We start from the raw sequence: 27,264 nt of genomic DNA on the forward strand, positions 1-27,264 counted from the left end.
ACCAACTTAAACGATGAATCAATTATCAAAATATTTGGCTATTTTAATCAACCTGTTATCAACTAAGCTCTAAATGAAACCATGATTTGCGTGAATGCAAGTCATAACTTGACGCTGAATGGCAGGGAAACGTATTGATCTGTGTGATCAATAGAAGATTCCTTTATTACTACAGAAACTGCTGGTTGTGACAGACCCAAAATTATAATTACTTTTTTCAAAAGCTGCAGTTTCCCTGTCGCTGTGAGGTTACGAGGACGTTGGTTTTTGTTGAAAAAGCAACAAAGAGGCACCCAAAAACTCTTCATGGCATTATTTTTGAAAGCAAAAGTGTTACTTTACTGCATTTGGTACGAATGAAGTTGATAAACTAAACAGAAAACACCTAAATCAAATCAGTATTTGCTGTGACACGGCTGCATGTGTGGGTATTCGGACGCACCCGCTGTCCGACTCCAGCGGTGGTGTTGCGTAGCTCCTCGGCCTCTTAAATCACCCGTCAGTCCAACGTCACTGTGGCAGCCAGCGGTCCTGAAGCACTGAACTCAAAGGCCTCTGTGTAGCACGGATGCTCTTTCAAGGGAGACTCATATCCACCGCTGAAAAGTTTGGAAGTTTTCTCTGAAGTTACGTTAACAAGGAAAACTTGAAATCATCGAACGAGGAGGGAGAAGGTTTCTCTGTGTGGTGATTACGTTTTTGTTTTGTTTTTGTTTTGTTTTTTTCTTTTTGCACCGTGGTGCTCAGTGCCTGCAGCAGCAACTCATCAAGGGAAAAAAAAAAACAAAACATCTCTGCTTCATCTCTTAAGCTTTACTCATCAATCACCAGATGCTTTACTTCATGGACGAACGCATTGACTTGTACATATTTTTGTAGGCAGAACAATTTCTCCTCCATTATATTATATAGCATCTGTAGCCTCCAGAGATCCCACTGACAGACAGTATTATTGAAGTGACCGTCACAGACTCCTGCTGTGAAATATGATCACTTGTTACTCTGAAGTCAGAAAGATGCTCTTTTGTCCTTAGGTAGACAGCTGATCAAAAGGTTCCAATGCTTTATTGATAAACTCAAACAATCTGTAAATACAGCTGAAAAAGCAGAAGAGGGAAAACTTTTTAATCTCATCAATCAACTTCAGAATCATCAGCGCGCGGTGTCTCGTCCAGCAGTGGTTAGAAAAACCTCTCAAGTTATTTTGGCGTCTTTTTAATCATACAAAGAGAATAACTGTCGAAGATGTAAAGATATATATAAATATATATATAAACTGCAGAAGCAGTGCACTGGATTCTAAGCCATTTACAGGAGGGATAAAGCGAGCGTCGGGGTTGCTGCCACTGTGTTCTGGAAGACTAAAGTTTTTCCAATTGAAACGTTCAGTGTCTAAAGATCCAGGGTTCCTGCAAGATCGACTTGAAGCTGAATGTATTTCATCTCACATTTTCTACAACTGATCATCCTTCCAAAAACCTGAAATCATCACCATCCTGCTCCAGACTTTGCAGACCTATGTAGGAAACCCTGTAGATCGCCGATGTGTTGTCTTCAAAGGCCTCAACTGTTTGTGTATCTATAAACAGATCAGGCTGTTGGAGGTCTACCTGCAGCCCCCCCCCCCTGCTCTGTACTGTGCTGTGCTCTCCCTCAGCAACGTGGACCTGGAAAAAAAAAAATCTTAAGAATGTATTCCTCCCTGTTTCTGTTCAAATCTGCAAAATGTGTTTTTGTTTCCGACCAGACTAATCACCAAAAACCCCACCGTGTCAAGTGGACATGCTCTGAACAGTATTCATTCTGCATCTTTAATCATGCTCATGTAAAACCAGAAGGGGCTACGCAAAAAGTACTGCCAGTGCAGTACCAGAGGTTTTTGTTGAAGCATTTTATTGGAGCAAAACAATCTCGTCATCACAACTGAGAATCAGACAATCACATGAAAATCTGCAGAAGAGCCGACGCTTCCAGTTTCAATTAGACCTGTAGGTATTCTGTATTAATTTATTACTCAATTTGAAGTATTTTAGGAGCTACTGTAGCAAAGTAATTCTAGTAAAGCTGATTAAAACGTTGAGGTCAAAAGTCACCAGTTCTGGGTTAATTTACTGTGATCATACCAGAGCTGGTGTCGCTGAATCACTGTGTCTTCACTGTGTGACGTTCAGCAGTTCTGTTTTTATAAAAAAAAATTAGCATAAATGAAGAGGAGACTTCAAGGATTTATTTTCTCAGACTCCCTGTTTTATGTTAATTGTTATTTTTGGCATTATCTGACGTGTGCAATATGTCCTAAATCCAAAAAAAGGTGCAATTTGTCTGACTGAAAGTAGCATTTATTTTTTTGTCTTCAGTTGTAAGATGTTACTATCCAAACCTATAACACTGCATGCAAACAGAAACGAGCTTGAAAACAGTGAAGAGAGCAAATCAACTTTGCATTTTAACAGTTGTATCCTCTAGTTTGTGGATGAAACGTAGAAAACAACCCACTCTTTCAGTTTTCATTGTCTGGGTTTTGTTAAAATTTTTTTTTTTTTTTTTTTAAACAAACATTGGTCAAAAATGTTTGAAAAGCCAAAAACCCTGTACATGTTTTTCTTTCTTTACACTACAAATGTCAAGAAAAGTGGTCTTTATGAAACAAAAAAACTGTAGTATATGTAAAATAAAAACTTATAGAAAATTGAAATGAGTGGTTATTTTTTTTCTAAATCAGATTTTTTTACTCAAAGAAAGCAACAAGTATTAGAAAATACTTCAGTGCAAAACTAAAACAAGGTATTTTTTAATGGAACATTTTAAGCAGGAGAAATTCAGTCCATAATTAAAAACAAAATAAGTTCTCGTTTCTGTTTCAGAGATTGTTTCGTATCGTTTCTGGAAATCTATACAACGCGACATCATTGATCTTTGTAAACACGAAGGTGATCCAGATATTACAACACAAAGTAAAATGATTGGTGACAATGTGCTTTAATTAGTTAGGACAATGTTTCTAGTTAACTTAATGTCAGTTGTCAGTTGCACTGATTCATGATGTTTTCCTAAAATAGTGCTGCACAGAATAAAAACAACAAAGAAGAGAAACGAAATGTTGTGACCACTTTAACGTTTGGCAACTAAATCATGTTGCAGACAGAGTTGAGGTAAACCTGTTGGAAATGGGATTCATGTAGTTGGCTCAGTATGTTTATGGCTTCTTTTGTCAGCATTTGTTACAATGCTGTAGTTGAAACTTTAAAGGGTCAGTTCACTCAAATTACTATTTAAAAATCACATCTTGTCTCAATTTTCTCACTTACAGCTTTATTAATACATTTTATTTGGCCAGTTTGGGGCCAAATGTTTCTGACAAATTTATGTTCTCTCTTTTAGCTCTATTTTTGGTGTCTACCAACTCCTGGTGGAAATATCTGATATTTCTTTAGCTGCTAAACTACTATGTTCACCAGCTCGTCTCTGAACGTGTCTGCTGTTTGGTGTAGGTACCAAAACGATAAGCTGAAAGAGGCTAAAGCGAGGGATGAGTTCTAGCAGCAGGTAACATTTTGGATCCCTTATCGGATCTTTCACTTTAAATGTTCATCCACTGTGTTGAAGTAAGAAGTTGAGGCAGTTTGAAAACGTAAAACAGACGAGTGCTCGGCCTCAGCCCTCCACCAGTGTTACACTGTATCCTGTGACCTGTAGCAGGTTACCTACAGGTAACGTTAAGTGCACTGTGAATGTGAAACAACAGTGATTTATTTAATTAACACTCACTGAATGATAAAGTAGAATTTATATTTTCACTGTGTTGTTTTTTACTTTAACTTATGTTCGGAAAAAAATGGGTTAAGTGCCGTAGTTTCTATTAGTGCCAGTGTCGTGCTCGTCTGGTCATTGGTCCGAAAATAAATGACAAACTACGTTATTAACGTGATTGGAAGAGGCTAGATTCTACTGTGCAGTCTTCTATGATACTTTTTAAAAAATATAATAACTGTTTTACTATATTGTCATTTTATTGCCTCCACTTCTGGATGCATACAGAAGAGGTTAGTTGTTGACAAATACACCACTATTTTTAACTACATTGTAATGTGTGACAAACCATTCGTTAAATTTCGTTTTGTAATTTGGGTGAACTGACCCTTTAAAGCACAGAGGGATTAATCCCAAGATACAGAACTGATGCATAGTTTTCAAAGATGGTTCCACACGTTTAAAATTTTTTTCGCTCACCTGCTCAGTCTGTACAGATTTAATATATTAAATTTAACGTGTCAGTCAGTGAGCATCAGAGGTGTTGGTGGGTGTGCTTTTGAACTTTATGCTAAGCTAAGCTAATTGTTTTCTGACTCCAGCTTCATATGCTCATCAAATGAATTAAGTGAATTTCCCAAAAGGATGATATTATGGTCGAGTAGATGGTGTGTACTTAGAAATGACTTTTTTTAACATAATCATCTGTTAAATAATGAATCTGTCTTAAGATAAAATAAATAGCTTTCTCTCTTAGACTGAAACTTCTCACAAACTTCGCTCAGATTTGTGATGCTCAGTGTAAACAAGACAAGACCAAAGAAAATCTAACACACCTAAAGCCACAGATAAATAAGAGAACAGTTTAAAGATTTATCAAAGTGAAAGGTGCCAAAAAAGGGAGTGTGGTCTTTAAAATAATTCTATAATCGTACCTTGTATAGTAGCTTGATTTCTTGGCTTACTCCTGTAACACATCTGTGAGGGTGCTGCGTCTGCCTGATGTTTTCACACTGAGAAGCAGATGAATTGTTTGGAAAACAATAGAAAGAAAAAAAAACTGACAATTTCTGTCTCGTCACATATATTAACCTCTCGTGTCGTCCACTGTCGCAGGTTTGGCAGCTAAAGGCGCTTTCAAATATGCAGGATTTTACAGCAACAGTGATTACTTTGGTATTAGTGCATAGGTGCAGTTCTAGATACCAGAGCTGTATAATATGAGGAATATGTACACATTCTTTGATATATTATATTAACTTAAGTCATGTCGGGCAGCAGGATCAGGTTAGCTCGACACTGAGCCCCTTCAACATTAGCACAGGCCACACTGCCGTCCTCCAGGAGCCACACTGATGCAAGAGGAAAACATTTTGGGAAACTGTTTTTCTCTGACTTAAATCTCAAAGAGCCTTCAGCTTGTTGCCCTGAAGTCTGCCTGAGGCATCACGACCTCACAGCAGCTCCTCAGACTGGAGGCAGTCTCCGGGTTCATGTCACTGAGCCAGAGCTGACCTACCGTAAACCAGCTCCCTGTCTCCTCCTGGTGGACCGCCGTGTGAAAGGGAGCTCGTGTGTCTTGCAAATGTGCAAAAGTTTTAGAAAGTCAAAGACCCGTGTAGGTCTGAGTCCAATCTGAACCGCAGACCGTCCTCATCAGATCTGAAACGCCTTCCTCTTCCTCCTCTGAGTGTTTTTGATTGAGTGCCTTTTATCTGGAAGACAAACACATTATCAGTCAGCTGGAAATTCAAAGTATTAAATCATCAAATACACTCAAACATATTCTTAAACACATTTAAAGTAGTAGTTTGGGAAATATGCACATTTGCATTTGTATCCTACATCTGTAGGATAAATATGAAGCCACACCCTGTAAGCTTAGCTTAGCATAAAGCCTGGAAGCAGGGGGAAACAGCTGGCTTGGCTCTATGTGTTGTCAATCTTCTCACGTAACTCTCAGCAAAAAAGTCTAAATCCCAACATGTGAAATTATTCCTTTAAGTTCAATAATGTTCTATCTGCATTTAACTTGTAGAAATAATTACCTGTATCTTGTCAGTTGTCTTTAATCTTCATCTACAGAAGAACCTTGAAGTTAAAAAAAAAAAAACATCAGGAGTTTTACACAATTATCAGGTTTGTCTTTTGACATAATAAAAAGATCAACAGAGTGAATTTAGTGCTACCTGCGACTGGTCGATCACCAGCCAGCGCTCGGTGCTCGTCTGCGTGTCCTGACCGCTCAGAGGCTCCCGCAGTCGGATCTTCACTTCAACACGACCTCCTGTGGGCTTACGACCATCCATCACCTGGCAGGACAAACACAACACTGATGTTTACATGAGCGTCTTTCATCTCAAATGGGACTGAAAACGACATCTGACCTCTGACTTCTCTCTTCCAGGTTCTTTTTCTGTTCCAGTCGTTTTCAAACTAAGTGCCGCTCACCTCTACGATTTCCCTGATTTCACTCTGTGACTCCAGTTTGTCCAGCTTCACGAGGGCCGTCCCAATCGGCTTGTCGCTCCGCAGGAAACCTCTGAGAGAGGACGCACAACGACAACAACATCACTGTCACTTTACCCTGGCATGACAGCGTTTGTGACACAGTGAAATGAGACACTGGACATCCTTTAAGTAAAATCTGAATGTTTTTAATTTTACTTCTTGATATTTCCAACAGAACAAAAGGTTTTGGACAGGTGTCTCACTCTACACGTAGAACAGCGTGGAACACTGATATCCTTCTACTATAATCGAAGAGCGGTTTTTGTGTCTGTCTGTGTAACTGCTTCGTCTAGGAAGCAGCTAGGGGCACGACATTTTGAAGGAATCAATTTTCTTAATGAAGCCTTTCAATCGACACCAGGTTTTTCTCGTTCAGTCGTTTTTGTTCTTTTTTTCCCCTTGCGTATATACTACGTGATGTACGGTAACACTGTCGAGGCATGGGGGTCACTTCTAGGTCTACTTTGCTACTGTTTTTATTGGATTAAACAGTTTACATTATGAGCGACAACAGTAACAACACAGCAAGATGTGAAGACGCCAAACACAAGAGATTCACTCGTGGAACCGAATCTCCAGAGAGGTCAGGTAATAATTACAAGAAAATGAGCGAGTTGGCGTCTAACTCTACCGCTCCACACGGCCTCCTCCAGGGGACAGAGAGCCACCAACGTTATTGAAGGAAATGAGGAAGGAATAACAGACAACACTGTGTACAAGGAGCTACTGTAATTCTGTACATGTAGCCGTACTTTGGTAACTGTCAACAAACACTAAAGTTTTGTCTTCCTTTTTGCTTCTCTTTTACTCTTTACCTTATATAATGACATGTACATTTCTATGCTTCACCTCATCTGTTTTCATAACCTCAGCAGTAGTTGATGCAGTATTAACCTCAATCTTTTCTTTTTTCCTCCATATGAAAGGTATCAGATGCAGTAACGCCTACAGACTCCAGATTCAGATTATTTTATGTTGAGTTCAAGGCTAAATGAAGACTTGTAAGATTACACTTCTTTTTATTTTTTTATTTTTTATATTTCATTGCCAACGTGATCAGAAATCTTTGGAGTGTCAGAGGACACCGGAAAAACCCGGAGAAAACTCACGGAGACACGAGGAGAACATGCGAACTGACTTTAAATAAGAACTCACATTCATGTCCTAAACCTAAGGCAGGGTGTCGCGCTGCGGTGTGAGCGAGCTGATCCGTCTGTGACTCACCCTTTGTGCAGCAGCTCCAGTTTGAGGCCTTTAGACGTCACCACCCTCCTGAAGCCGCGGTGGTTGCGGTTGATTGACAGCGTGAAGCTCTGGTTGTATTCTGGTTGAAAGAGATGACAGATGAAGAGATGCAGAGCTAACATTTATTCAGCAAACAAAGTACTTTGGACAGAAAATAAAGTTCCAAATTAAAAGTATGTATTTAGTCCTACAGTGATCTTCATGTCTCACCCGGGGAGTTAGTGTTCTTGATGACAGCTGTTTTGTGTTTCTGAGGCTGCTCCTGGTGGTGACAAAACAAACAAAAAAAAAAAAGTTACCATTGGTGATTATCATGTCAGCGGCCGTGGTAGCCGTGAAAAGAAAACAGACCCTCTTACAGTGCTGGGGTAGGGGAAGTCAAACTTGACATAAGCATCCAGATCGTTTGTTTGGATTCCTGAGGGAAGAAGAAAAGTTTTTATCACAAAGCATCGAACTGTATGTGCTTTTCCAACAATGTTTATATATTTTCTATTTTTTACCAGACCTTCATTTCTGAACTGAATGTGAAGTTTTTGGTTAAAAATAAACTGTAAGAGTCAACACGACCATAATGACAGAAAGTTTAAGGTCACAGCAACTTATATGTAAGACTTTTAAAGACTTTTTTTTTTAGTGGCACTTAAAACTGAAAACAAACACAGAAACTTTTAAGGCTTCAAAACGGAATTAAATAGAATAAAACAGAAGTTTTTGGTGTATTTAAAACCATGTAGTTGCAGCCCCTGTTTGGACATATTGTACGGTGCAGATCTGATATGTTTAGACTCTTCTCTTTACCACTTGGTGCAGGAAGATTCATCCCTTTTACGATAACAACAACCATGTCAGTACTGCTCAGCTCTGGAAATATCCTGAAACGGAGGGAAAGCAGGAAGGAAGAAGAGAAGAAGGAAAGTGAAAGAAGAAAAAAAAGACATGATGAGTGATTAATAAGTGATGGAGTACAGACGGAAACAAAACTGCATCAGCAAAGAAAACAATCACCAGAGATAACTGTCAATCTGCTCTGGAGAAGAGCTACTATTTACAATATTTTAAAATTTTACATTTAATGTCCTCAAGCTTTTAGACCTGCAGTTTGATACAAGGCAAAATCATTTTTTGGAGAACTGGAAATGATGCAAACTATACAACAGAAACAACAAGAGGGAGAGGGTGTGCGTTGTCTTTTTTTTCGACACCTTTGGGCCATTTCCATATGCATGCATGTAAAGATTTGGGCGCCCTACTGAGTCAGTACATAGTCAGCCCCTCATTGGTGGAGCGCACAGCTTGCTAACACTTTTTGCAACCAGCTGAGAGTCTATATATTCTTGATTTAGGAATTTTCCTCTAGTCTTCCTGCAGATCACGTCAAGTTCTGAGATATTTTTAGGCACATGTTTAAGATCCATCAACAGAATTTCCAAAACCTTCAGCTTGTGTTTATTGAAGTAGTTCATGGTGGATGTTGAGCTCTGCTTTGCATCATCCTGTTGTAAAAACGTTGCTGCATACAACTGTACAGGATATGCTTCATTCATATTTGAGAAAAAAAAATGAAAGAAAAGCTTGTGCCTCAGTGCAACAGATGAGTTATTAACATACCATATATCAAACATCTACTTTCAAATATTATAAATACATAACAAAACATGCCACTTCTTATTCTACACCAGTGCTAGTTTAAATGTTTTTCTACCTTAACAACTAATGACACAACACAGTTTTTAACTTTCACAGAATAAATTTATGTCAGATTTCCTGAACGTGCCCACCTGACAGTGTGAAACGATCTCTCTTCAAAGTGATGTTTAGGAGGAGGCAGACCCCTCGACTGAGCCAGCTTCAGGACCTCCAGACTCTTCTTACAGCTCTCCGCCATCTTCTCAAACCTGGAGGATACAAATGCCAGCACACAGAGTCAGTGAACGCAACATGGTCATTTTTTTTTTTTTTTTGTATCATCATGCTGCTGTTGTTCACTGTGTATTTTAAGATTTAGATGTAACTAATCAGGAAGCCAAAATAATCAAAGCATAGAAATTACTACTAATAAAGTGGACACAGAGTGTTGTTGCCAGTTCCAGTGTTATACCTGAGCTTGGAGTTTGTATATAAACCTAAGCTGAATGAAAACTGTGAGTGACACAGGAGTCTTACTTTGTAGTTTCGGAGACGTTCCCCAGGTGTGTGAATTGCTTGGAGTGAGTCATACATTTCTAAAAGGAGGAGAGTCAGGAGACTCACAATCAGTGCAGAGAAACCAGACTGGGAACAGAAAAAATAAACTTTTTGTGGATGTGAATTAATTTTGAGATTTCTAAATATATCAGAGAGTTAAAAATGTTGGGTTTTTAGAGAGATTCAAGTTTCTCCTGGCAATGGAAATTCTAAAATTGGAAATTGTCATGGTGTTGGCAGAGTATACATGCACACACATTTAAAAACATTTACTTGTATAATAAATCATTTCAAAATAAAAAAAAATTGAAAATAACAATAGACATCACAGGTATTTATTTAAACCTGTTTTCAGATTTGTGCTGAGACTTGATACAGTAAAAGACAGTCCTGTTTTTATGTTAAGTCTGTTGTTGTAAACCCTAATATGTTGTAATCCATATTTTATCCCCATATAATTGATGTGTAGAAATTTTCAGTATTGTATATTTCTATAATGTTCAGTTTCAAAAAATCCTGTTTCTATTATATGGTTACTTTTATTATCAGTTTGTTAAAATGACCACATTTCCCCAGGGAGGTGACAAAACATGAACTGTGGTCCAAGAGTCAAAATGTTGAGAGAATTTGTTTTTAACAATAATATAGATTTTCTTCAAAATAAAAGTTTTGATAAACATCATTTTAACCTGTAATCAGAAATAATGTTCCGGCCCTAATCCTGCAGTTTTACCTCATACTGCTCTTTGAGGATCTTGGCCAGTTGTGTGTAAACCTGCTCAGCTTTCTCCGAGATCTGAACGTCGCTGTGATGAACCAGGATGAAGTCGTCGTCTTCGTCACCAGGGGGCGACGGCACCTGCAGGCACAGCACAGACCATGGCACAGACATGGTCAGCTACAGTGGGGCGCCATGTGTTCCCATCAACCATTGTTCATGTTTTGAGGAATAGGAGCACTGTCAGTACACCTCATCTCCACGACGATCTCAGTTCATTTTCTTGATGTGTTTGGTCGCACCAACATATACAACAAATAAAGTTTGTTGTATATGTTGGTGCGACCAAACAGTTTGCTCTATCCTGGGCTAAAACATTGATCAGAAAATAATGCAGTGTCTACTGATAGATATGAATAAGGTCAATTTCTACCTGTAAACCATTAAAGGATCCAGTTGAAAACAAAACATATACTGCCAGTAGCAGAGTAAATCTACTCTCTGCTCACCGTGCTGATGTCCACAGATTTCCCGCTGCGCGCTGCCTCAATCATCGGGTCGAAGCCTTTGGCGGTGCGGAGGAAAACCTTGGCCTGCTCCATGTCGTTCTTCTGCTTCGCCTGCAGCGCCGCCTTCATGTACTGCTTCTTCCGACCCTCCAGGAACTCCAGCTGCTGAACAGCTGGAGGACAAAGACAGAAAGAAAATTGAAGCTGAAACACTCCTAAACAATTACTTGTATTTTTGAGTGGGCATCAGGTTCATCTCTACAGAGATGCTTCATACGGATAAAATCAGCTGCCTTACTCTGTTTACAAGGATAAGATTTGATGGATTATTTTAATCATCCATGGTTCTGGTGATTAATTCATTGATTATATATTTTCTTGAATTATTAGGTTAATTGTTTAGTCTCTGAAAGGAAAAAAGAGCCCACAGTAATGTCTTCAGTTTGTTTGTTTTGTCCGACCAAGAGTCCTGAAGCTTAATATTTTTAATTTAGAGTCACGTAAAATAAAGAAAAGCAACAAATCTTCACATTTAAGAAGCTGACACTGGAGAATATTTGGCATTTTTGCTTTAAAAATGACTGAAACAGTTTTTACTGATTTAAGAATAGAGGTGATTAATGTTCTGTTGATCAGGTAAGTATTGCTCTACTTTTGAAACTGACCTGTTGGCGAGAGTCCATCCCTAGCAGCTGATCTTTCAGGTGAAGCTGAAGGAGTCCTTTTCCGTCCTTGACCTGCAGTGGAGACGTCTAACGTGACCTTCTTTGGCTCTTCTGGAACAGCAGGCTTCGACTACGACAGACACAAGACACTGTAACAACAATTTATCCAGAGAGACCTCAGAAAAATGATCATGTAAAACAGCCACCTCCTCTTCTTTCTCCTCATCATCTTCTTCATCTGGTGCTCCAGCAGCATCAGCAGAGGCGAGTTTATTGGCTGCCTCCAGAGCAGCAACGAATCCCTGCTCAGCTCCTGTTGCCTTGTGGCCAGGGATTGGAGGAAAGCCTGTGGAATAAAAACAAAATGCTCATTCTGACTTGGATTAAGAGACCTTAAACACTACACCTTAGATTTACTTTTATCTTTTGGTCAACTTCAAAAACATGTCTTGTGGCACTGGTACAGAGACTCAATGTGTTGTTATATAGTTTAAGTAACACCACGGGACTACAGAGCATTAAACACAATGCAAATCCAATTTCACAGAGCTACAAGTAACTCGAAAATTATACTGTCAACTCAAAAACATGAATCAAAAAAGAATCTCACCAGGGGGAACTGGCAGCTCATCAAAGTCGACTGCTTTTCCTGCTTTGTGAGCTCGGATGGCGCTCTGGTATTGCTGCAGGAGGAGAGACGTTAAATGGTTTACGACAACAGAGGTAATGCAACAGTATTTTGGTTGTTCTCATCCATGCATAGTTTGAGGGGTCAATGTCATTATTAACATGACAACTCTCTGCAACACTGTTAACTGTTATTATTAACTGTTATATGTAAAAGAACTAAACAGCAGCTAAAAGATTGATCCTTTTCTCTCTGTCTTTGCGCTTTTTTCCCTGTTCAACAAAACTTGACCTATAATTCACATAGAGCTGAAACAATTAGTCGATTAGTTAGTCGATAATCAATTGATATTTTAAGTGTTGCATAATCTCTGGTTTGGAAAGAAAAGAAAACCATTCTGATAACAGTGGCAGCTTTATTCTCTTTTATGATACCTGTACCAACTCAGAGATAAACAGAAGGACTAAACCTGCTCACAACTATTTCATTTCTGCTCTCTAAAGGATATCACCAGGAGAGTCTAGTCTCAGTGTACCTTAGCAATGCGGTCGTGCATTCGTGCCTTGCGGTCGTCTCCGCTGGCTTTAGCCTGAGCCGACGCCTCCACATACTTTGCCCGTCTCTGCTCGAGAGCCTCCAGTACGTCTTTGGGAGCTGCAGGGGCTGATGGGGCTGCAGGGGCTGAGAAAGTGAGACAATGTTAACAATCTAATAGTTTCTCCACATATGTTTTGTTTTGTTTTGAGATTTTACCTAAAAACTAATCCAATCAGAAAAACTAAACATATACTGATGTAACTCTGAGCTTGAGTATTGTTTTAAATGTTCTGAAATGCATCAGTGCTGTTTTGTCTGTACAAAACATTTGGCACAAAAATATGATACAATATTATGATTTCGACCAGGAAGTATCTTAGTGAAGAATAAATAAATAAGACTCTGACTCAGTACTGTGGACGCAATTTGGCTGGAATTCAAAAGGTATCAAGCTTTGATGCTTTACCATTGTCTACTGGTGTGTGACAGATGAATATAGACAAAGTCTGTTCATGATGGTACGTTGGTCTCCTTCTGTTGTAGGAAAATTTGTTTTGTCAACTGGTTTTGAATTTCCATTTGTTCTATTCACTTTTTTTTCTTTTCTATTCACAAATCCAAATTATCATTATCATTCATCATCTGCCGTGTAAAGTTTTGGTGTATTGTTGTTTGCAGTTTTTAAACAAATTCTCTATCAGACAAACAGTCTCTGTAGACATGCTTATACATGCTGTGCACAACACAAGCAGTGTGTTTCCACGTCTTTTAAGTCACCTCTTATGTAAAGCTCAAGGTGACATTAGCTGACTGATAAAAATACTGTTAAGAGACGTGAGAAGGAACTCGAAACAGCACTACATGACAGGTCAAAACGAAACTTCACTTCGCCCCCTCAACAACACAAGCTCATGTGGTTACTACACAAATGATGGAATTATTATTACCTGGAACTGCTGCAACCGGTTGGGTGACCTGTGTGTTTTGCCCAGAAGAAAGTTGCTTCACTGGAGCAGAGCTTCCTCCTGAACCTATGACACAATAACATGAGATGAACTGTATCACACAGCAACAGATACTGCAGGTTTCTGTTTACAACACTGTACCTCACCCTTGGAAAAGTAAAGCAGTCCAATTAAATTTTGTTTTTAAAAGCCCTATATAAATAATGTTTGCTTGCCAGCCTGTTACTAAAATAAAAACATGACATAACAGGGTTCCTCACCCTGTCCTGGAGATGGAGGAAGGCCACTCAGGTCGACTGCTTGTCCTTTCTCCAACGCCTCAATCACTGCGTCGAACCTCTGCACCAAAAAAATACAACAAATCCCAACAGTGTCCAACATAATGATGGTCTTTGTCAGCGTCCAAATTGTTGGCATGTTTCACATACTTGAGAAATCTTGCAGTCAGAATGTGAAGCAACAGACTGTATTTAGTTCAGAGTGATACATAGGTACATGAAATGTAACAGACACAATCAAGGAACAGTTGTAGTTCAGCGTCGATACATTTTATTTAATAATGAGGAAAAGTGTCTAGTGATTTATCCTGCTGATATTGTATGTTGTCAATTTCATTATACAGGTTGCATGTATAAAAAGAACTGTAAAAAGAACTGAAACTATTTATTTGGCTCAAAACAAATAGAAATTGTATCATATGCTTTTTTTATGCATTTTTCTTTATTACAAAAATAAAAAATCCTCCAGGTCCAGATTCTACAAGGCAGTTACACATTAGTCTACTGGACTTCTATTACGTACATTTCCCCTTTTACATTAGCTTCCTGACATTGTGCTAAAACCATAATATAAACTAAGGATGAAGAGATGGCACACACCAGAAAAAACACATTTTTAGTAGGATTCATATTTATACCAGGACTCCTGCAGAGTGCACCAAGTTGAAGTTAAGACTTTTTAAGACAGAAAATATTTAAGATTTCAGTAACTTAAGTGTAAGGCTTATTTGAGACTTTTCAAGACCAGCAGATAGTATGCAAAACATTTCTGCACATGAAACACTATCTTTGTTTTAAACAAAACGCCAAAGTCTGTAGTTGTGTAACTCACCTTGCTGGTCTTGAAGTAAAGTTTAGCTTGCTCCACATCTCCCTGCTTCTTGGCTCTCAGAGCCGCCATCTTGTATTCTTTCTGCCTCTCCAAAAGCATCGTCTTGGTTGCCTCGTTGGCTGTGGATTCACAGGATACACAACAAGTTCCACAGAGAAAGGCCACATTTATTAGATATTCAGAAGCAACTTTTTAAATAACACAATCTCTCCACCTCAACCATTTAACTTATCTACCTCCAAGCAAAAAGATTAAAACTAAACCAATTTATGTGTGAGAACAAATTCCTCAGTGAGTGAATATCTTATATACAGTACTTATACACAATAAATATGAGGAAGCCAAGATTTTCCATTGGCTGTGACTTAATTCTTATTACAATGTGTCAGTGTATGATATGCATGATATGTGCTGGAAAACAAAGTGCAAAATCATTACAGAAAAAAAAGTTTTACTTGTGGATTGTAATTTTGCCAATTGTACCAAAATATACCCAACCGGTCTCTAATTTAGGACAAAAAAATTGACCAAATAAAAATTCCACAAGTCCCTGTTGGTATTTACCAATCCTAGGCATCAGCGTGCCTTATTTACTTTTGCTATGATGGACAACCTTTGGTAACCAATACAGTGACGTTTACACCTTTAAATCACCCACTGTGATGTTAAGGCTGAAACTAATCAATAAATCTGTGATTATTTACTTGAGTGATCAATTATTTGAAGGAATTCTACATCGTAAGTTGACATGATAAAATGTTTTGTTATGTCTGACCAACAGTCCAAAAGACAGTCTTCTATGATATTAAACTGAAAAAGAAAGAATTATCTAATAACTAATTATCAATTCGTTAATCGAGTGATTCATTAATCAACTGATCATTTCAGCATTAAATATTATGTTGTCAGGGACCAAATATTGCTGTTACAAATCCCCGTGGCTCATCTTTTGACCATCTTCAAAGTGTGTTTGTAGTTTCTAACTTATAGCTTTAATGTGAGCACGTGGTAGCCGAGGCATTACAGCGGACAGATGACTGTGGTTGTTTGTGCTTTGCTGTGACTGGTGCACTGAGACAAAGTGTTGGTGCAGTTGCAGTTAAAACATATTTCCTGCTTTTAATTGTCTAACCAAGAGCTTACTTTCTCTAATAACCACTATTATCACTGATATAACTGTGTAAACCAAGACAAACTGACCATCCGTCTGAGTGGTCTGCAGCAGGTCGGCAGGTTCCTCTCTCTGCTCCTCTGGAGATGGGACGCTGCTCAGACCGGGTGCAGTGGTGGATGACGACTGCTCCTCTTCACTGGTGGGCGTGACGATCTCTGGTACTGAAGGCGTTGATGTTGTGGCCTCTGACTCCTCCTGCTGATCTGAGGGAGTGGATTCAGGACGCGAGGGTACAGGGGGAGCAGGTCGTGCAGGAACAGCGGGCCGAGGGGCGGAGGCTCCAGTGGCGACAGGAGGAGGGATTTCTGCCTCGTTCACAGGCCTCCCCTTTTTCACAGCAGCTAACATCGTCTCCAAAGTCTGGAGCGAGCAATAGTAACAGTCACTATCATTGAATACAGAGAAGTATTTAACGTTCAATAAATAAAGCATCACTGCAGTTCAATCCAGACAAATTAAAAACACAACTGTAAAGTGTGCAAGCGGGCATGCACAATGTGCGCATGTTATTTTATATAATGGAAATGAAAATCTGAGAATTGATTTAAAGATGACAAACAGCATGAAGTCCTCCAGGGAGCTAAACCGTGTGATCAGACAAATGCATTCCAAAAGACAGGCTGTCTCTCGTGTTTCTACAAATCTGTAGCTTTTGGGCATGTTTAGTGCTGCTCATAGAATTTACATACAGTCTTCAGCTCTGATTGGGAAGCTGTTTTCAGATTGAAAACTGCTTTTCAAGCTGACAGTTTTTTTTCTTCTGGCATTTTGCCTTTAAATCTTACAGTGTAGATCCAGACAAAAAATATAGTAAATGGACAGAGGTATGATATGCAAGAAAAGTCTGCATCTGGAATCCAACCATTTACATAGTGGTGACGTATGTGAGTTATATGTCTCAACCACAAATCTACCAGATGCAAAATTACTTTTAGATGTTTTAGCCACTGAAATACACAGAACAGAGATACTAAAGAAATCATAAAATATTACAAATAACGAAAGACTTTCACACGCGACACTATATCACTGTATTTCTAACGAGTATTAAATGTGCAGCCAAGTCCTGATATCTCATCGTGTCATAGAGCTCATTTGTTGCTCATTTTGTCCTAAAACAATTCAAATCTCATCAGTGTTGTGGGTGTTGCACTGGGTGACATGTTCCTTAATTACCATGAACACACCATGTACTTTTTTTTTTACAGGAAACACTCACTCACTCACTCACTAATAAATAAGTATTCACTCACAGCTGAAAACAGTCCCCAACAAACATTCGTAAGTATTTCAAGAGTAATTTCAACGAGAAACTTCACTTTGTAAATAGACCGTATTGCTACTTTATACAACAAATCTTATTTCACAAAATCAAAAAACCAATCCCATTTTATAACAATAACTTATTGCGAAAGCACTACTGTAATTTTGCACTTTGAGTATATATCTTCTCATCAGGCAGTAGTCTCACCCACCTTCAAACCTCGATCGAATCTCCTGGCTTTGGAAGTCTCCCCTGCACTCTTGGCATTTTGTAAGGCCGTCTTGTACATGGCCACCCTCTCCTCCAGGGTGTGCTGGAGGCTGCCAGGAGCCGCTGAGGAGATCATTACTTCCTGCTTCTTCACAAGTGTAGTACCAAAACAAGAGGTAGATGCTGTCAACATCTGGTACATCTATGTCAGGTCAAGAAATTACTCATGCAAAAACGGCAGCTTGAGATAGGAAAGTATTTGTCAGAGATCAATAATACAACGAAATTCAATACTAACTGCCATTTCTGCACATCTGTATCTCATCTTTTAATCACTTGTTTAAAATACATTAAGGATTCGAAGCTTTTTAAGTCGACTGAAACACAGATGGAATAAGCATCAGGAAATGTGGTTACAGGAATGCATAGATTTACAAGCAATAGTGGAAAATATTCAAGTGCATCTATTCTACCTGTCATATAATCAGGTAAACAACTACTGTTTTGAGGTAGTTATATATATAAAAAAAAAATCAAAATTGGCAGAGTTTAAAATATAAAGAGGTAGATGATTCTGTAAAGCTGCAGCAGGGAAAGAGGACAAACACGTCTGCCCTTTCCCGTTACCAGCAGACAAAAAATGATGCCAACTAACATGAATTTTGGTGACATGATTTTAGTGTCAGTGTGATGGCTGGCAGAGAGCAGCACGTGTTGTACCTCAACTTGAGAAAATTCAACAGCAGCAGAAGATGTGGAGGAAACAGTTGCAACATCCTCAGCTTCCCCCTCACCCACCACTTCCTGTAGCTCTGCCTGATGAGGAAAAATAAAGCAACTGATCAACAGCCAACATTGACTGTTCTTATTCAGCTACGGCTGGTTTTCAGAGAACCGAGAGTGACACACGTTTTCCATTAGCCAGTTTGGTAAATCGTGCTGTAGTGAAAGTTCTGTAAACCTAAATATGCAGGTGAAATTAAGACCAACAAATCAATCAATCAACAGCCTAGTTGAACCACAATGTGTGAATGGTAAAATGTGCTGGCACAGATTGCTATCACAGTTACTGCAGTATTTGCTCAGGATTGTCTCCAGCATTATAGTACATAGAACAAACAAATGTCTTTTCTTTGTCCTCCAGTAATCAGGTGGATCTATAATGGTTACTATAGCTATTAAGACATGTACATCTGTGCAGCTCAACTTTGCACTGAATAAATGCTGGTTTTGCTGCAGCTTATAATGTTTCTTACATGTTATAATGGAGTCAGTTTCATTTCTGTGGGCTTAACCATTAATAGAACACATTTGTTGGATGTCTGCACCGAGTTTGTACAGCTACTGCAATTGATTCTAGTTAATTTAAAACTTGTGTCTGGACAATGGTCTCCTTGTCCAGAATCCTGAAATCTAAACCTGAACTGAAACTGACACAAACCCCGTTATGAGAGCAGAGATGAATATACACAAACACTGACCAACAGATCTTCGTCGTCTTCCACATCATCCTCATCTTCATCCTCATCAACATCCCTCATACACTCATCAGCCATTTTAGCAATGTCCTCCATGGGCAAAGGGCCTACAACACAAACACACAGTCATATATCCAAGTGAGTTTACAAGTGACAACGGCAGAACATATCACATGATAAGACATAACCACTTTCCCAGGACAATAAATATGCAGAAACACATTGTTGCAGGAAGTTTTTAGAACCATAATCGTATCATAATGTTCTCTATAGCCAAAAGAAAAACATGTGTCTATTGTAACTCGCAAAGGACTCACAACAGTGCAATCTGCAGTGTTTCAAGTGCTGATTCCTCTGTACCTGACAAATGTGATGTCATACTTTTCATCAAGCAATAAAGAAGGTTTTTAATATGGAAAAGATAACAGTTTTGTGTGGGAGTTTGGGGAAGGACTTTTCCCAAAACCCCATGTAAAAACCAGTTTGGTGTCAAGGAACTTGACTGGTCTGCACAGACCTCTGATCTCATTTACCTTCCATGGGACAATACAACTTAACATACAAGTGAAAAGCTCCTCAGACCTGACCTTCAGCTTCATGCGGATATTAGTCCAATCATGGAAAATAATACTGACTGTTTAAAGGGATTGTTTAGGATTAGAAATCATAACCAATGCACTCACTCTTCCCCTTCTGCTTGGCTCTCCCTCTAGCAGCAGGTTTATTTCCAGTTATAGCAGCAAGTTCAGCCTCTAAGTCCGGGTCATCCAGATTCTCTTCCATACCCATCATCATCTCCTCAGGGTCCAGGTCTACAAACAGACCCATCTGAAACCAGGAAGCAAAAGATAAACTTTCCTTACCCCATTAATCATCTCACAACTCCAGTGAGTTCAATCTTGTGATGCTTTGAAGGGGCCCAACCTCTATGTCAGAAACCACTGGACTAATCTACTCAATTTGCACATATAGTAATTAAAACTAGCTCCACCTTGAATGAACAATACAGTGCTGCTCGAATATGTAATAAAAAAAAATATATTGACAGAATTGTTGATAGGGGTCACTCTTCTGCAAAACGAGCACTTGTTTATAACTGTTTATTGAATTTTTCAAGTCATATCCAAAAGAATTTTCCCACCGTAAACAAAGACGCATGGTAAAACTTCAGTATAGTTCACAATACACCTGCCCTCTGAAACATGGCGATGGTATACTCACTGGTTGTAAACGAATATTGTTTCTCTGTTGTTTGTTTCTGGGGTTGTTTTGATTTTTAATTATTCCTACTGTGTTTTATTGTGTCTGTGTTTCAAGATAAAGTTTCGATTCACCACAACTGACTTGTATTTCTGCAATCTGCGAATCACAATGTGAAATTTAGCTTTTAGCTGTATCTGGTACAATATGTGTATCGTGTACTGCCCCTGTTTATTAAACGATAAATAACTACTTTGAGTACGTATTGCTGATAATGCTTCTGCGGTTTTAATTAGGTAGGGCTTTTACTTGTGATGATAGTAATAGTGTTTACAGTGGTGTAGTGACACTTTTACTTTTGTAAAGGATGTGAGTAATTCCCCAGCCGCTGCTCTTATCCAATATTATCGGAGTTGTTTTTACCTGCTTGGCTGCAGCAGCGCCCTGGCCTTTGGGCTGTGGTGCTCTCTTCTTTTTACCAAACATATTGGTGTTGCTGTTGTTGTTTTTGTTGTTTTGGCTTGTTGTTTAACAAGCCCCTCGGCGACACCCCAGTGATCCAAACGACACCTAAAACACAAACACATTAAAAAAAATATTTCTCCTGCTGTCGGCAGGAGCTGGTCGCAGTAGTTAAGATCATGTGAGCCGTTGTCAGGTGGCTCCCAAACAGACAGCGAGCTGCCAACTGACGGTTACATTAGCTGAGCGGCTAGCCGTTAGCTAGTCATGCTTCTTGTCTCTAACTCAAAAAGTTTATTTGTGAGCAAGAAGTCGATTATCACGGTCAGTGCTGGTATTTTAGAGAATTTTATCTAGCTTGAAAAGCCTGTGTTTTTTTTACCTGCCAATTCACCACTTCATCTGGTAGTTTCCACAAGAACTGTTTCATTTCTGTGGTTTGACATGGTAATGGGTTTGTTTGAATACGCATGCGCAAAGCGAGGGAGCGTCCAAGGCAGTTATTTGAAACTTCCCTGCGTTATGTCTTCCAGGCAGCTGTGACACCCAGTTTGTTCCTTGATTGCAGAAAAAAATCAGTCGTAAATTCCCACAATAATTTCTGAAAGTTATTCAGTCAGAATTTTGGAAAACGTGTTCCCAATAATAATAAAGCTATATCAAGCACCATTTCTTCCCTTTTACAATCAGTTAATGCCCAATTAGTCAGTTGATAGTGCTGTCAGCTAATTATGGCAGGTCTGCCAAGTTGTTGTTTTAGTAAAAAATTGTATTATTGTTGTTAATGGTACTTTGGGAAAAAGCTAGAACATTCAGTTTTATTTCAGCACTCAATAACTGCTGCCTGTGAGGATATCTTCCCTGCCAGACCAAAATCTGGGCAAAAAAACTATTATATTGTATGTGTGTATATATATATATATATATACATATACAGTATATATATAAAATCTTGTCAACTCTGGCCTAATTTCTATTTTCCAAATAACAGGGGAGAATAATATGCAAACATGAGTTCATAAACAAAGACAGTTTTATTAATTCAACAAATGCGTTTAATAACAATTTATATTCCTTACATGAATCCAGATCAGGAGGTTTAGGCTAAAACCTCTGTGCTTGTTATAGATAGTTAAAGCCTGAAGTTTAGTGCAAAGAGAACCTGATCCAGGTTTGTTTTGAGATTATACTGCATGCAAATTAAGTCAACATGTAAATGCTACAGGACAGTTGACAGCTTGAGAAACGAAGTATTACAAATCCCTGTTGTTGCTGCTGAGCAGTTTAGGGTAAGATGTGCCAATTGATCGCCCATGCCGATACACAACCAGCTCCAGCATGTACTCGTCCACTTTTACTACTACAGACGTCATCTTCGAACTTGACATGAGGAAGATGATGGTGAAGAGAGCGACCTCAAACTCAGGACTAACACCAATGAAGGAGCCGCCAACCGGTTTCACCAAGCCCTTCCAGCTGAACTGCAGGTTCAGGACATGGTCGTCTTCATCAGGCTATAAAACAATAACAAATAAAGTTAATTAAGGAACTCATACTTACGTTCAGTTTGTTTTTCACATGCATAAAGTAACAGTATTTTCTTACTGTATCTTTGTTGTCTCTTGCTTTGTAACCTTTGTAGTCAACATGGCCGTGTTTTTCCTGCAGGTAGAACTGGACCCAGTTGTGAAGACCCATGATCTCCTGGCCGAATTTGGTTTCTCCAACAAACACATGTTCAAATCCACAGGAATCTTCACTGTAATGAAAATAAAGTCAGTATATATTCATCGACAGGTTAATTAAGTCTCCATTTGTCCTATTACAGCTTTTCCCCCCTTATCTACTGTTTTTCTTTGCTGCTTAAACAAAAGATAGAACTAAAAGATGCAACAACCTCCTACTCTCTTTTAAAGAACAGTCAAATCTTAAAAATGTGCAAATATAACATGTCAATAAAAGTAACAAAATTGATTAGCTCCACACAGTGAAGATTAATCAATACAATCAAATTTATTATTACAACACAGGGGTTTAAATGTAAATACAACGCTGAATCATTGTATTTATTCATGTATATATATATATATTTTTTTATTCTTTATTGATTCTTGGGTCAGAAATGCATCAGTCTCCATGTCAGCTGGTTCATCTGCACAAAACCAGTACTCAGGCTGGTTATGGCCGACCTCTATGAGTCATTCTGTACATGATTAAAACAGTGCTCTTTCTTTGTACAGTCTCTGTACATACTGCAGTAGCTCCCCCTGCTGTTACAGTGAAACTCACCCTCCACCCCTCTCCCTGTGGTAGAGGCGGAACCAGATGTCATACAGCTGTCTCTTGAACTGCGAAGGGTCTGATGGCGACTGCCCCTTCCTGACCAGATACTTGTGAGCACACTGTAAAGAAACAAAATAAACAACATATAAAGACTTTTCAGACGTGACAAATGTGGTCAAAGATACAACAGAAAGACAGTATACTGCAACTAGACAATTAACAGTTTGTCAGGCTGAAACATTTTTACATTTGAGACTGAAAGTTCATTCGTGACCTTGGGAACAATTCTAAACCTTTCTACTGTCTCTAAGGTCAAGGATGAACTTTCAAGCCAACATAGATGAGATATCCTTAGTTCAAGTTCAACATTTTGTGTTAAGTGAAAATCAAGTGATAAGTGTAAAAGCCTGGACTTTGTTTCGGGATTGTTTTGTTAACAAGTAATACTTTGGGCTTTAAATTCTTATTAATGAGCAATTTATTAAGTTAAGTAAACTACATTAACTACAGAGTTATTGTTACAATCCAAATCTATAGTTCTTTAGTTGTAATGGCTGATATTTGCTCTTCTAGGATGTCACCTTCACATTAACTTCAAATCCTCAAGCTCATTGGTCAACAACAGCTGGAGAACAACTGTGTAAACAGCTGCTATGTAGGATCAGTGTGTTGTAATTGTGTTTGATCGTTAGAGTTTATGATGACAGATGTTTTTCAGAGATGACTCCCTCTCTTAATGTTACTGCACCTTCATGACGTCTGTCTCCACTATGGAATTGATAAACAGCCTGTTCTCTTGAAGCTCCTCTGAAGTGACCGTCTCTGACACACCTGTGGACATCTCATAGTTGTCCAGCAAGTTGATGAAATCTGCATATAAAGGACATGTGCTTGTTAAAAGTGTAGAAACATGGTTCTAGCAACAGAGAAGCGTAATGGGAAAAACTTGGCATGAACTGCTACTTATGATACTTACGTGCAAATGTTTCAATACTCTTGACTTTGTCTTCGTTGACATATGCGAAGAGTGGAGCACTGGCTTTGTCTCTGGCATAGTTACTGCCCTGAGCCACATAACCTGCCCGTCCCTGAATAAAACACATGGACAGACAGTCTTCAGCAAGCATAGTGTAAATACACATGCAGGGAGGGTCAATACAAAATTTGGTCAAACTACTACTTCTAATATTACTACTAGTCAAACTATTGGTGATGCTAGAGGAAAAGTCAAGGGATCACCAGAGTCAGTAGTATTCATTTTTTGGAGACCATGGACGTCTGTTCAAAATTTCATGGCAATCCATCCAATCGTTGTTATATAATGATAAGAGCATGTATTAGCAGTCCATTACATGTATAATCAGTCTATAAGATATAATTTAAAGAAATAGATTTCTTCTCTACAGTATATGTGGGTCTATATGTACAACATATATGCACTCCCTGAGTCCTTAATTGGGAACAAATGGATGTTTGTAGCATGCTAACTGGTAAACATTAGCATGCTAGCGTTTTGTCAGATTACTTTTGCTACAGCGACACCACAATGTGAAGCTCTATGCTCTATGGCTTTTGGTCCAGATGGGATTTGCAAATAACACCTTTATCTTTGGCTGAAAGTTTTGCATTGCATAGAAGCAATGATGGCAGACTTCAAGTACTGACCTGGAGGGAAATGATGTAATCAGTCCCCGGCCTGAGGCGGTTGGTATCCAGCTGCCAGAGTTGGTTCAGCACCTCAGTGAGCTCCTGGTCGGCCTGTTGACTGTGAAAAGGCAAAGACAACAAACAAAGTGAATTAAGTAGTACTAAGGTTGTGACTAACTACTAATTGAAAAAAATAAAATAATTAAATAAAAAAGATTTCTAAGAAGGTTGTTTTTGTTTTGTTTTTTTGCTCTTCAGAGAGACAAGTCAGTGACAACAAGCATTTTTCACAGCAGACATTTTGACTTGTCAAAGTCGGACAAACACAGGTGTTTCTGATGAAATTAATGATGGCAACGTTCTTCTCAAGTGTCCCCGTAGGACAGTGAGCCAACCTTTTTTTTGACTGACCTGCTTGATCTTTTCCAGCAGCAGCTTTTGATAAACCTACACATTAAAATATCAACAGCATCTACTGTACTCTACAAGTGAAGTTAGATGTGATTATACACTGGGAGGAATTAATGATGAAGGGGAAGTGTGTCTGTTTTTCACAGTTTTTCACAGCCAGTACGAGTATGGAAGTTTTTTTGTTTTTTTCAGCCACTGATTAATTTAGCAGTTAAAAGAATCAAACACGTGCTCCCCTCCTCTCATCTTGGTAGCCTTTTGTGAGATTGTGTTGCTTGATTTACTCATTCAGATAACTCTATTTAACAGGAAGTTTCCGTAATCTACAAAACCACAACCATCCCTGTCTAACAAACTCATCCTGTGGCTCAGGAGATCTTGAAAAACCAGTATCAAACTGATTTTTTAACATGTGTCTTGTTTGTAATTTTGGACGGGTAATGCTAATCTATCTGAAATATCTGAAAGTTAAGGGTCAGCTCACAAATGTGATTTTATTTGATGCTGCGGTGGCAAAAATCTGAAAGTCTCTGCAAATAAAACAGTATAAAAACACATGCAGGACGGGACTAAATACAGTGTTTAAAACATCCCAGTATTTAATTCAGGGCTGAGCAACTCTAAAACATGCTAAATTGTGTTGAATATTGCAAATTTGAGACTCAACATCCGCACAGACTATTCTATTGATCTTTTCCATTTAAGTATATCACTTAAATTGATCTTGGTGCACAAAAGAACTCATGAATGTAAGGGATGTGCATCTTTACATTGAAATCTGGTCAACATTGCTCTTAGATTCTAATACACAGGCGACATATCCCCTAGAAAAGCTGTAATTTGCATTTTTTTAAACAGTCTTGCCTGAAGCCCGCACAGCCACTTGAGGCCTTCTGGTGTTTTCTTTTGTTGGACAACACAATGCCAGCAGAGACTGTCAGACCAATGGGGATAACGTCGGCTCCATACAATGACCACATGTCCTCCATTATTAAGTTACACCTTTGTGGCTCTATGCATTAATTATAATATGAGATAGAAACTCCATATCCTTATGAAGTTTTTCTAGTGCCCCTTCTCTGAAATTTTTGTATCTGCCCAATATCACCATTCTGCACATTAAAAAAAAGGGCATTGCAATTAAAAGTATCTCAAACATTACAATAGCTGACACTGCCTTCCGGCCATATAAACAGTGCAGATGAGTGACACATTCAGGGAAAAAAAGTTGAGTAAGAAGCAAGTGACAGGAATGGGCTCATACTGAGACAGAAACTCCTCTGTTCTTAATTTAGCTTGGGCACAGTTATGAATCTCACAAGGCAGATCAGCTACAGAATTTTACTGCAGCAGATGTTGGTTCTAGTAAACTATGTCCTGATTGTTCTGTTGTATAACTCCACTAATCACTACCAGACCCCGCTGCACGCACATACAAACATCAGCCTCTACTTTTAACAAACAACATCCACTTGTTATCCACTGTCCAAACCTGTAATCTGCACCGAGAACAGCTGTTGGTTCTCCAACAAACAGAATAATTGTCACCTTATGAACACAAACCATCGCCAGTGTCGTGTTACAGTGTAGCTATTGTTTACATCAAATAGTTCTGTCCTGAAGGGAGTCAGTGTCTTAAAAAGGTCGAAAAGAACCTGAAAGTGTCACTTCTCCACCAATAAGACGCATGCATTAAAAAGAACTCAAGAAAAACTTTTTAAAGACAGGTTGTTCTCTTGTATCTTCTTCATTTTGCTTTCAGAACTTACCCCCTTGCCATGATTCCGTTGCGTGGAAAAAATTAGTCTGACTTCTGCATCCTTTGAGGAAACTACCGTTTCATGATGGACAGTTATCTGAGACGTCAATCATGACGTTTCCTGGAGAACGAGCCAATTACAAGACAGGAGAAGGCCCACACCCCACCCCTCTGTTATTAGAGGGGACGGATCCTGTGGTTGTATTAATAATGAACACTAGGCTTACTGGGAATAAAGTGTGCTTTTCATAGAGCAAATCTCTTTACTGTAGAAGACATAAATGTTTTGGATTAAGTTTTCATAAATGTTTCGTCTGACAGAGGTTTGCTGTAAGAATTTAAAAAATCTATCTATCTATATATCTATCTATCTATCTATCTATCTGAATCAATATTTTTCAAAACATTTCAACTCCTTCCTCAAATTTCTCTAAATTAAAGGAATTTGTTAGTATTTAAATTATTATTTGAAAAGTTGTACAGCCTGAAAAGTACGGAAATCAATTGTCACCTTTAAACTGCATGAAACCCTGACGCTTAAACACTTCTCA

The 27,264-nt window shown here is 38.7% G+C and overlaps 1 protein-coding gene across 4 annotated transcripts; it reads right to left on the reverse strand.

The window, feature by feature from the left end:
- Positions 1-2,186: 2,186 nt before the first annotated feature.
- On the reverse strand, positions 2,187-26,809 carry cc2d1b (coiled-coil and C2 domain containing 1B). 4 transcript variants are annotated; one of them, XM_022758303.1, is made up of 31 exons: positions 26,724-26,809; positions 24,562-24,661; positions 23,873-23,984; positions 23,645-23,766; positions 22,903-23,015; positions 22,219-22,372; positions 21,895-22,127; positions 19,635-19,780; positions 18,955-19,058; positions 18,194-18,289; positions 17,475-17,621; positions 16,026-16,359; positions 14,826-14,944; positions 13,976-14,054; positions 13,698-13,781; positions 12,749-12,894; positions 12,196-12,268; positions 11,792-11,931; positions 11,586-11,715; positions 10,921-11,093; positions 10,427-10,552; positions 9,673-9,731; positions 9,288-9,404; positions 8,308-8,381; positions 7,866-7,924; positions 7,717-7,768; positions 7,486-7,585; positions 6,202-6,292; positions 5,940-6,062; positions 5,799-5,841; positions 4,823-5,465 (listed from the first exon to the last, which is right to left on the reverse strand). In XM_022758303.1, the coding sequence occupies exons 1-30, from the start codon at positions 26,732-26,734 to the stop codon at positions 5,830-5,832; spliced, it is 3,429 nt and encodes a 1,142-aa protein (XP_022614024.1). In that variant the 5' UTR covers positions 26,735-26,809; the 3' UTR covers positions 4,823-5,465; positions 5,799-5,829. The 4 variants fall into 4 exon arrangements, 3 of the variants coding, with proteins under 3 accessions (XP_022614024.1, XP_022614022.1, XP_022614023.1); XR_002665480.1 differs by lacking the exons at positions 21,895-22,127; positions 22,219-22,372; positions 22,903-23,015; ... (2 more) ...; positions 24,562-24,661; positions 26,724-26,809 and adding exons at positions 2,187-4,763; positions 20,575-20,721; positions 20,996-21,041 and having other exon boundaries at positions 5,270-5,465; positions 19,635-19,779; XM_022758301.1 differs by lacking the exons at positions 21,895-22,127; positions 22,219-22,372; positions 22,903-23,015; ... (2 more) ...; positions 24,562-24,661; positions 26,724-26,809 and adding exons at positions 20,575-20,721; positions 20,996-21,041 and having other exon boundaries at positions 19,635-19,779.
- Positions 26,810-27,264: the final 455 nt, after the last annotated feature.

This window comes from Seriola dumerili, unplaced genomic scaffold (assembly GCF_002260705.1).
Source record: "Seriola dumerili isolate Sdu_G_001 unplaced genomic scaffold, Sdu_1.0 BDQW01000291.1, whole genome shotgun sequence".
Lineage (NCBI taxonomy): Eukaryota > Metazoa > Chordata > Actinopteri > Carangiformes > Carangidae > Seriola > Seriola dumerili.